This window comes from Seriola aureovittata, chromosome 1 (genome assembly GCF_021018895.1).
Source record: "Seriola aureovittata isolate HTS-2021-v1 ecotype China chromosome 1, ASM2101889v1, whole genome shotgun sequence".
Lineage (NCBI taxonomy): Eukaryota > Metazoa > Chordata > Actinopteri > Carangiformes > Carangidae > Seriola > Seriola aureovittata.
Window position 1 is genome coordinate 31,405,915 of NC_079364.1, and position 12,001 is coordinate 31,417,915.

The 12,001-nt window shown below is 40.4% G+C and overlaps 1 protein-coding gene across 4 annotated transcripts in view; it reads left to right on the forward strand.

Annotated features, from left to right (window-relative positions):
- The first annotated feature begins 7,074 nt into the window (after positions 1-7,074).
- adamts17 (ADAM metallopeptidase with thrombospondin type 1 motif, 17) overlaps positions 7,075-12,001 on the forward strand; it is a 135,412-nt gene continuing 130,485 nt past the window's right edge. For 3 of the 4 annotated variants that reach the window (XM_056378463.1, XM_056378480.1, XM_056378488.1), the window contains exons 1-2: positions 7,076-8,291; positions 8,702-9,066. In XM_056378463.1, the coding sequence (XP_056234438.1) occupies positions 8,234-8,291; positions 8,702-9,066 (423 nt within the window). In that variant the 5' untranslated portion in view covers positions 7,076-8,233. Of the gene's footprint in view, positions 8,292-8,701; positions 9,067-12,001 lie in introns of all 4 variants that reach the window. The other variant, XM_056378470.1, reaches the window with a different exon arrangement.

Sequence of the window (12,001 nt, forward strand, 5' to 3'; positions counted from 1 at the left end):
CTGTTAATGCTAATGTTGCTTATGTAGCACTAGCAAAACTTACAAAGATCTCCTTTAAAGAAATGCTAAATGAATGATTGCAGTGAGTTACAGAAGGCAGTGCACATCTTACAGACTACAGGCTATCATGTTAGTCTGTCAATCTGTGGTGTAGACTGTGAACAGGAGTCTGGGGCAATGCCTCCCTACAGGCAACAAAAGTTCAGTTAAATCTGTATTATCTTTAGGTTGAAGAGTAGGTATTTGATCTCATGTGTAATTAAAAACAGGTGAGACTACACTGAAAACTCAGGCCCCAAAGTACAACTTCATTGCAACAAAAGGAGGTCCACCCGTGATTTCCAACTGAGGCTCATTGCATGAACATGCTTATAAAATAACCAGCAAACACCATCTTTAGTTTTGGCCAAGCATGGCTCCACAAGGTGAGGAACTGCCTTAACAAGAAACTAGATTGTGAGACTTCATGAAGATGACAGGGTACCAGAGCATCAGTAGAGTGCTGAAAATAAATGAATAAATAAGCCAAAACACAGTCACACACATGGTTAAAAAGTATAAGAGCTGTACTTCCAATTACAGAAGGCGCAGTGACTGTCCTTGAAAAATGGATGCATGCACAATTCGCTATTTACACACGGATTAGTGCTTCTGACTTGGTACAAGGTTATCTGTGGAAATTGGTGATTCAATGACTGATCAGACAGAGAAAGACGAACATGAAAAGAAGCCTGATGAATACTGGCAGCACCTTCTTTGGGTCAGATGGGATCCACCATGTTTGGTGTGGACCATGCAAGGACTACCACAGTGACTGCACATTGGAGACTGTGAAATATGGAGGTGGGATTTTACTGATATGGGGTGTAGGCAAGATGACACTATGACTGCAAGTTTGTTTACCCAAATACTGAATGAAAATATGACAGTCTGAAGAAACTTGACAGGAGAGCAGTTTTCCAACAAGGCAATGATCCCAAACACACTGTAAAGATCATGTTTTTAAAGAAGACCAAAAGTGAAACCTGCGTCCTGGCAGGTATGTCCTCTGACTAAAATGCAGTAGAACACCTTTGGAGTATTTTAAAGTGGAAGGTAGAGCAACAAAGAGCAGCTGAAAAGAATAATCTGTGAAGAACAGAACATTTTTATATTACATTCTTCTTGTATTTGTATCTGTAATTCCACTGTTGCCCACAAGATGGTGCTCATCACCCTGGGGTCAGACCATGAAGCGGCATCAGACTGCCAAACACATGTGCAACAGGAAAATGGAAACAATTTCTGTCAGGATTAAATATTAATGCCTCCTTTACGACTGAGTGTGATTAGTAAGTCAGCATTTCATGGAAATTGCTTTGGTCAAATGTTCTATACATCTGCAGGCAGATGACAACCACTAGAGAAAAGACCCCCGCAGTTTTAAATCTTAAAACGAACCTAGACATTTTATAATTATGATTATACCTATAGGTAAACTATGCATGTAATAAGGGAATTCAATGGGCTATGAATACATACAATATGAATGATTTACTTACCTATGTACTTTCAGTCCCTAGTTTGGGTTAAACTCTGAAAACACTGGATTGTACATTTTTCATGATGCATCCAATAGTATTGTTTGTTAGACTCTTCCTGACTAGTAAAGACCCTTATCTTGCAAACTTCACATTTTAACGCAGGTTTCCTGTTATAAATGTAGTCTCTCTCTGTAACTCCTCCAGAGCAACTGAAAGCATTATACAATGGTTATCACAGGTTCTGTAGTACTAATCTTGATTAGTAAACCAATCTTTATATGAAATCTGTTCCAATTAAAACAGTCATTTTGGGTTTGTTTAAATTCCCAGACCCCTCTAAAAGGAAAAGTTTAAGCAGTTTAAGGGCTCTAATGTACATTCAGTTTTGAGTCTATAGAACATTAACATTTGTACAAAATTAGCCTATTCTTTGCTCTGTCACTGGTGCTTTTAAATGAGAGTACATATTTTATTTTTTTCTCTTGTACCATATTTGTTCCTTTCCACAGTCCTACTTTTAACACTGGTTTTCCTGCTCCTCTGTTTTTGTGTGTAACTTTTTTTTTGCTGATTTTTTTGTCTATGTAAACCTCTGAAAACTTTTAACACTGCTGTATAAATAAAATGTACCAGACACCCCCATTTTTGTGTACTAGCTCGAAAATAATGTGCCAAAAATAAAAAGGTTACTGTTCTTCAACCCTTTTGATTACAGTCATAACCTTGGTCTCATTTAAAAGGTAACTTTAATTTTATGAGCAGAGAGTCAGAATGAGTATAAGAGATACTAAACCAATTTTACAGAGGCATAGACATGATAGAAACATAAGTATTTGTTTTCTCTTCGTCTTTCCTAGTTTTGGGCCATAAAAAACAGAATATAAGGCCTGTAGTTGTATCTTTTGTGTCAACAGCTGTTGCAGTGATGTGGGGATACTAAAATGCTCTGCACAGATGAAATCAGGAGACTTAGAGCTTTTGAACAATTTTTTCTTTTTTCTAAGTCCAGGCCTCAGCTGGTATGGGCGGTATAGGTCTCTTAAGATCAGAGTTGAATGGATTGCACTTATATAGCGCTTTTCTAGTTTTATCGACCACAAGCCACATTCACCCATTCAAACAACTCTTTCTCACCGCGCTACCATACACACAGTCTTACACTGATGGAACAGCCATCAGAGGCAATGTGGGGTTCAGGACCGGAGGAGCCGAGGGTCAAACCACCATCCTTATGATTAATGGACAACCTGCTCTACCTCCTGAGCCACAGACACACAGTTGGGGTTGGGTTACTTTCAAAAAATATTTCACTACAGATTACAGAAGGCCTTGAATGTAATTTGTAACATATTCTAAATAACTACGAATTAACATATTTTCTTATGATTGCATTTAACACTGGATGAATGTGACATTCAAACAGTACTGCTGCCTAAAGTCGACTGAAACCAGGAGTCACTCTGATGATGATGTTTTGTCTGGCAAAAAGGATGAAGACCAGTTTTTCCTTGACCTTAAATTTATTAGAGTGAAAACAACATGAAAATAAAACAATGTGAATTTACATTTCCATACAACGTTTTGTCTTCACTTTACCTTCTCTACTTTCCCACAGCATGAAAATGCATGAAAAAGATAAATAACAATAATGTAGATCTGCAGTGCTGTACAGAGCGAGGAAGCTAGCTCAGATACTAAAAGGTTATAGTTCTCAAACAGTTGTTTAAATATTCTCAATTATTTCTATGAATAATAATTAATTTATATTTCTATAAGTAATTGGTAAAAATATAGTAGCATACACATCATGCATGTTGTAAATTGGCTTGTCTCACTCTGTGGTTTGTTTGTTAGCTACTCATTAATTAGCTAGCTGCAATGCCAAAAATGCTAACAGACTATCTGGAGTCACCAGTCGGCAAGCAATTTGGCTAAGTCGATCACCACCTATTTCAATTATAGCTGTAACATCCCAGGTACCAAAATAAATCTGGCCCATACTTGGGCCACATGTTTGTTTCCTTCTGGCCCAGTATACACCCCAGTTCCATGGCCTGAAACTGGCTCATATACAGCAGATGCTACTTTCACTTTTGGACCAATTCTGGCGCACACACACAACATTTTCCAACTGTCAGTCAATACCAGAGGATAACAGCCGGAATCTGCCCAGATGTGGAAGTATATGGGCCAGACTTGAGCTGAGGACCCAGGCATACAGTATGTTGGTCCGGTTTCATTTTGCTACATACATATTTTGTATTCTAAATGCGTAACCCGTATATAAGTAATACGTATATACTCTGCTTAAGATGAAGCAAACTTTAGATTTTTAAATGAAACAAAAACTGAAATGAATATAAGGTAGATTTCATCAGAATTGTTGATGTGAATGAACTGTCCTCTCTCAAATCCATAAATCTCTAAAAAAAAACAAAGAAACAAAGAAACAAACAAACAAACCCAAAAGGACCAAACATTAAGTTGTCAGACACAGCATGAGGTCTGAGTCCACGTGTGAGCTGACCAACCTGGCAGTGAGGTGTTTATCAAGCTCAAAGCAGATCACATGGTCCTAACAGTAGTAAATTCTACCCGGAAGTACTGTAGGTGTGTGTGGGAGTCAGCTAGCTTTAAACAACAGCTGAAATTGTTTTGTTTGCATTAGCATAAAGAAAAAAAAAATCACACATAAAAGTTATGTACAGTATACACAAACACACTCAAGACCAAATGTACATAACACCCAAGCACATGCAAACCCAACTTTTTCACTACAAAACAAATGACAGATAACGTGTACACAGGGCTGGCTTAAAAGGGGTGATGTGTAATTACACTATAGAGGGAAGCCCTAAAAAATCACCTCCTAACAACAGAACCTAACACACGACACAAAAAATGAAAATAATAAAATGATGACTGTAAGTTTTAATTGTATGTATTAGTTCAAGTGTTATGTAGCTCGCTCTATAGGGGTGTGTGTTATGTTAGATTTGAAACACATAGCTTTATACAGTATATATACATATATATATATATATGAATGGCATAAAAAACACAAAAATGTCAGAAGAACTTTTAAACTTTTATTTCTTTGATTCATTTATCCTTCAGAATAAGTGTGCTGCTGTGTACAGCTGAATAAAGTTCTGGTAGTAGATGTGTGCCCTTAAGTGAAACAGGATTTTAGTGCCGATATTCTATATTTCTTCTCTGTTGCAGACAAATCCAATGCATGGACCCAAACCAACAATGTGTTTGTCATTCTTTAAATATTTTCCCTCCTGTGTCTGTGGCTCTCAATCCCCAAGCCCATTGGTCCCTGCTGAGGACAAAAATCTTTAAAAGCATTTCAAAAATATACAGTATCAGTTCACTGAAAAGTCACCAGTAAATGTATTTCTTGTTTCTTCATATATTATTCCTTATGAATTTTACATTGTGCTGTGATATTTTCACTCAGACTGATTCACCACCGTTAGGTATATATTTATGATTTGTACTGCTCAGCTCATTGCCCACAGGACTTTGACTATCAGAGGTCTCACCCGGGGCAATGGACACAAGTCTCATTGGCCCAGCTGGTAATTCATCCTCCTAACTAAAGCTGGTGGTATATACTTAATTAGTCTTAATCAGTGAAGGTAAACTACATGCATTGTCCTGTTTGATTGGACAATAGGTTAAGGTGTGAGTTGGGTGAAGTTGAGGTAAATTATTTTAAGAAAAAGCTTGTAAAATTTTATTTTTTCCCTCGATTTGAAACACACTCTCTCCATGTTCCAGCAGCTCCAACAGCTGCTGGGAACTTATAACACAAACCATTATTTAAACTGAAGACAATTTAAGATATCTGTTTTTTGTATTTTGTAATTTTCAAAATTCATCCATCCAATAATTCAGTAATTCTAAGGAGTAAGGAAGAAAATCATCTCGTAACAAAAAATGAGAATTTTCTACTGTATTATGACAGGAATTTTAAATGTATTTGAAACACAGAACGGTATCTTAGTGTTAGTCCAACATCAGCCTCCAGAATATGACACATAGCAACTATGGTTTGGTTGAGGTAAGGTGTGATTATGGATGATTTAAAAAAAAAAAAAGGAAAAAAAAGAGCATTAGACATAGGTCTGTGATAGGAACTCTGGTTTCCTGCATGAAAATCAGATGTGCACATACCCATCCACCACCCTTACCTCTAGACCTTTACCTTTCCCCTCTGTGCTTGTAGGTCACACATCCTATGGTTCTGGAAGGGAATGTTGTCACTGGACTGGACGTGAGGTGTCCAGAACTGAATACCACAATGAAAAGATTCAAATGCACGACTCAGAACACAGGCGAGGGTTTCCAAAAATCCCTCACTTAGCAAAGGGTCTGTAAACAGGAGACCAAAACACACGAGGCAGACAGAGAAGGCTGAGGCGAGGTAAAACTGAGTAAAAGTCATACACTAAAGGCTATAACACAAGGAAATCAGCCTGTAACTTGTGACACAAAGAAACAAAGACAAACTAGCACAAGAGGATGGGAGAACACAAACGAAATACACTGGAGAGAGCAGACAGTGAGACACAGGTGCAGCACATTAGGGCGAGTCAGACAATCACAGTGGCGGGAAACACACGAGGGAAGGAAGTGAACTGAAATGAGAGGGAGAGTCAGTGAAGTCAAAATAAAACAGGAAGTTGAGCTACACCTGACAGGTAATTCACAGAAACAGTTGTATCAGCAATGAGACAAGTTAGCCAGACAGAGAAGTCAAAACCCTGGCTCTTTTCTCATGTCCTCACACCTGCGTGAAGTGGGTGTGAATGTTGGATCGTCTGTACCAAATATGACTTCACACAGGTGCAGGGTGACAATCATCTGACAGTCATTTCCGAAGAAATATATACTAATACTTGCTAGTAGCTTTACAGCTTCCACTCTTCTGTTACCAGGGTTTCCACCAGACTTTGGAAGCTGGCTGCAGATTTGCTACCATTCAATTCACAAGAGCATTAGTGAGGTTCAATATTGATGTTGGCTGATAAGGCCTAGCTCCAAGTCGGTAAGTTCATCCCAACAGTGTTAAACAAGAGAACCATTTCATTATGGACCTGGCTTTGTGCATGGGGGCATTGCCATTGATGTTAGAAATCAACGTATTCTGCACCATGAAAATTTCCCGTAATTGGAGCCATTTTGCCATCAAACCATTCAGAGGCCCTGGAAGTCCTGAGAGATTACTACAATTACTATGACTCCTCATTCATGCTTACTTGGGGGACAAATCTCAATAAAACAAATATCAAAATGTGAAGATTTAAAGTTCATTCCTGATTTAACATTATTTCGTCAACTGCCTTTTCTGTGGTCAAGAGTGAACGTTCAAGCCAACATGGTTGGTAAGACGTCAAAGTGCTCACAAAATGGAAATTTGAACAACTACAGTTATAACTGGGCAAACACCATCTGCTGATGAAGACTGTGATGCAGTCGGTACCAACAATATTGATCCAGGGGTTGACTTAAAGGTAGTTCAATCAGGAGAGACTTTGTTCTGAGTCAACGAATACATGAATACACAAGAGGATGCTGGATTTTTTATTCTTTTTTTCTCAGTCTCTCAGTAATGTTCACTGTGATCCTGAAACAACGTACAAAGCTTTTCATGTTGGATGTGAGGACACTCATTCATATAATCCATTCCCTTGCACTTTACTGTAACCTTAACCATATTCTGAGCAGAACTCTGAAGCCAAGTCTTCAAACAGCCGGCAAATATGTCCTCACAATAAATGTCCTCACAACGATGGTTTCCAGTATAGAACCACAGAAAGATGTGTGTACACACAGAGACACATAAACTTGTACTTCCATCTTTGTGAGGACACTTGTTGACATAATGCACTCCCTTACCTTTACCCTAACTATAAAGTAAAGTAACCTTAACCCTAACACCAAGTCTCAACTATCAAACAGCCCTTTGAAGGTGTGTCAGAACTGTCCTCACTTTCCCAAAATGTCCTCACTCTGTTGGGAAAATACTTTTTTTGCTCCACACACACACATACACACACATGCTGTGATAGAAAAACTTTTGGGGACATTTCCTGGAGACTTACCCTAACCATAACCACTATTGGCCTAACCCTAACCTTTACTTAAACCTTAACCTTAACCACTGACCCATAAATGAGCTTTTTCCCAAAAATTAGCACAGCTTTTGTCCCCAGCTGCACAAGCCTGAGCCAAAATTAACTGGTTTCTTATCTGAAATCTGTCTCCAAAGATGGCCTATGACAGGGGCACACACACACACACACACACACACACACACACACACACACACACACACACACACACACACACACACACACACACACACACACACTACTTAAAAGCCAGTTCTCTGCACTTTTTTTCCTCCACTCGAAACCACGTGTAGGGTTTCAACCCCCGACAGTGAAGGACCGCTTCACCGACCAATGAGGAGACAGGGATATCTCGGTCAGGGTTTAATGCAGCCAACCTGACACCGGCAGAGGCGGGTCCGGGCTGCATAGGCGTGTCCTGCGCTACAAAGTCACTCCAGCTTTAATTACTGCAACTTCTCCAACTTTAGGAAAAATTGCGCAGCTCGCTCTGTGCTAAACGCTCCTGTCCCCACACAAAAAGCCACATACCTCTTCATTTATTCTAGCCTGCTTTGCTGTATCATGCATAACAGCCATGTCACCCATCTGCTCGTCTCTCTTCTTTGCATCGGGTTGACTGGTAAGTACTGACTTAAAACGCTTTAGGCATGGGCTCTATGTTGTGTCTGTTTCTCTTAGATATAGGCCAGGTCAACTATAGCGACCAGTTTCCTCAGTTCAACAGCTGTATTTGTTAATGAAGATCAGCTCTAGGAAGTAGACGGTGTTTCCTCCTGTATGCTTGTTAGATTCCCCCCGACAGCGACTATAAAGAGTAATCAGTGCAGTAATGACTTGCACACTGTTTCTAATAGTCACGGGCTGCAGATTTTTGCAAACCACTAGTTGAGCTGTGAAGTTGAACGTGGCTGCAAGAGTCACGGAGTGTTAGCGGCAGACAGTTCAGTTCAGCCGGTTCACCGAGGCAGGACAGGAGGCTATTTTTGCCCATCGTGGCCGCTGTTTGATGGAAACTGTCCCTCCCCACAGCCCAGTCTGAGCTGGAGACAGATGAAGTGGTTCCCAGGCTGCTGTCCGGGCAGGAGGCGCACCTGTCCACGGACCACACTTTCCGCACTCTCCGGCGCCGCGGTCAGCGCTCCCTGGACGTCCCAGGGGGAGGACACTCTGACCTGGATAACATAATCCTGACACTGCCTGCTTTTGGCCGGGACCTGTATTTAAATCTGACGTGGGATAGTACGTTTCTCTCCGGGGACTTCGAGGTGGAGGAGAGGCGCAGGGACCAGAGCGCGGCGGTCAGACGCTTGTCCATGGACCAGCTCTGCTTTTACTCTGGCTCCATCATCAACCACACGGACTCTCTGGCATCAATGAGCACCTGTGGCGGTCTGGTAAATCCATCTTCATTTCTTGGACTGTTGATAGGTTTCATGTCATTGTGTTCAAGCAGCTGAGCTCAAGACCATATTCCATTTCATGCACTGAAAAGGCAGGTTGGATTACAGCAGCCTGGTCTGCAGACACTCTCCATGCAGCCACCAGCTCAAGTACCTGTGAGCATGATTTTTAGCCCCTGTCTCATCAGTCAGTGCAGTTAATCTCTTAAATCCCACTGACCTGCCAGTGGGTCAGTCAGTTCACAATCACACTGTGCTGCTAAACACTGTTCAAACCCACACAACTTTATTCTAAATGCTAACAGTGATGCACAGGACATATAGAGTATTTCTATTTGATGGACTGTAGCAGCATTTCATTTTAACAATGTTAAAGTTGCTTTAAGAGGAAACAGAAGGGGAAAACGGTGTGTTAGGAGTTTGAGAGAACATTTTAAACTCAAGTTCTCAGCATTTCACAGTCTAATCGGTGGAAAGACTGTGACACGTGGTTGTAAGCTCTGGAAAAAGCTTGTAAATGGACTGAGTTAAGATTTTCTTTGCTATTTCCACCATTAAGAATAAACTATTATGCTCAATGTGTGTTAAAGGGTTTTGTTCAGATCTTTGAAGATCATAAAATAGTTTAAGAAAATATGAATTTCTCCAATTGCGAGAGGTTCCACATTAGCTGAGGCATTTGATAATGCTCTTATGTAAAGTGAGTGTGGAGGTAGGGGTCCAGGCTCAGTCCTGGACTCCTCTGCAGAAACAGGCTTGAAGCCAGCTCTTAAAGTAGACTCTGCTCCTTTATTTCCTCTATATATCCTCAGTGACAGTTTAAGCATTCAGCTAACCTACAATGAATGACAAGATTATTGTCCTGCTGTGTACAGACAGTGTGAGTCACATGGTGGGTTTATATGGAAAAAAACACTGGCAGCTGAGGATGTTGAACCTGCAACCTCTTACAGTCCAGACCAGTACCTGTCAGGGTGGAGGACTGAGGGGCTTTCACTGTGTACTCAGTAAAATAAGCTGTGTCCCATTTTTAAGCTATATGCTAACTCTAGGTACATGAACCACATCTGTACTTACAGTATGTTTACAGTGCACTATTGTGTAGTAATGTGCTGTTTGCACCTATTGTGGAAATGACGCAAGACACAACGTCACCCGGCCTGCGGCTCCGGAGAACTGAGGCCAGTTTGAAAAATGTGAAAGCTCAATGACAAAGCCGCAGCTTGTTTTATAGGATTCTGTTTTCTTTTGAGAGATCCCATGAGTCATCACACCACTGTCAACAGTTTGTTGACTTTTTTTCCAATCTGTGAGTAACATCACCATTTCTCTTGTGCATTGCATTGTGGGACAACATGTTGGCATTTCATACAGGATAATTCCGGTTTATTAAAACTTGTGTCTTATTTTTGCAGCATCGTTTACAATTCTTATCAATAATAATACCACTATATCCACCAGTAGAGCCTGAATGACACACCGCAGCTGATATTGTTGTGTGAGTGTATATGTTGGCTGTAACAAAACAAGAAACGCCAGAAGGCAAATGTCAAATATATGTTTGAGATAAATTAGAAAAAGTGTCTCCATTACATAGTGTGTCCACCAGAGAGCACTGACAAGTTTATTTTTACAGTGTAAAATGTCCTGCTCATTACATTTCTGGGCCACTATAAATCAAACTTAAGAGGTTTTCATAAAAGGTATTTGTTTTGTGTTGAATATCAAATATCAGTGTCAGCATCAACAATCCAGTATTGTGTTGGGCTACACTCATAAATCTGACTCTGAAAAGAAGTCGGATGATCAGGTGGGTTGGAAACAAACCAACAGGTTAAAGAAAGTTATTTAAAAAAGAACACAAAGGTAAGTGATAAAATTATCAGTCAAACTGTTGGTTGTAGACACGCATCACATTTTAAAGCTTTTCACACAGCCTGTTGACCACAGTGTTATAACTGACGGAATGATGGTCAAAAGCCAACTATGACCACAGTTGTAATAAACAAGCATTACAATATGAAAATATTTAATCATGAATGCCATCATTTTTCCAGTGACCAATATATTACTGACTCCAGCCATGGATGGTCTGAGCTGAGACACATGGATAATTTAATTTGACTAATTCAATTTGATTAAATAAACCCAATTAGAAATTTAACTTAGAATTTGTCAACATTATGTGTTTGTGTTCACTGTAGACAGTTGAAGTCTGTCTTGGGATTCAGTCTGAAACAACAAGGCTCTGTGCCGGGCCCCTAGAAATGTTATCAGCCACACACTGCAGTGTGTGTGTGTATGTGTGTGTGTGTGTGTCAGATGTTGGTTTGCCACAGTTTCCGAGCTCAGTGCTTGTTGGAGCAGTCAGAAAAAGCTGGTAGCCACTCTGCCACGTGCACATGCTTACTGTGTGTTTGATCTCAGGTCTGACTAGGAGTGTGATCAGGCTGTCTATGTTTGTCCAGACTACACACACACACACACACACACACACACACACACACACACACACACACACATTGGTGTGTCAGGGAAGTGCACAGTGCGTAGCCCAGATGCCTTTAAACTCAGAGTAAAGTTGTTATTGGCTGCCAGCCACTGCCGACTTTTGACCTTTTTATTGCCATTTTGTTGATTTTCATTCCTCTTCTGCAGATAGCTGCTGGATGTTATTATGTTGAAAAGAAAACATTTCTAAATGTGATGTTCATCCATTGGAGCTAACTAGGTCAGCCTCAGTGACTCCTTAAGTGGGAAAAGACGGTCTCTCCCATACACAAACACACCTCACCACAAATGTATTATGCTTGCCTGTGTGAAACTTATCTCCATATGGTCCAGGTTATATGTAACTCTATCCAGTCACAGCCGCTGTCCTTACCCCTGCACGTCAGTCAGCCAGACAGGCTCAACACACTCCAGGCTG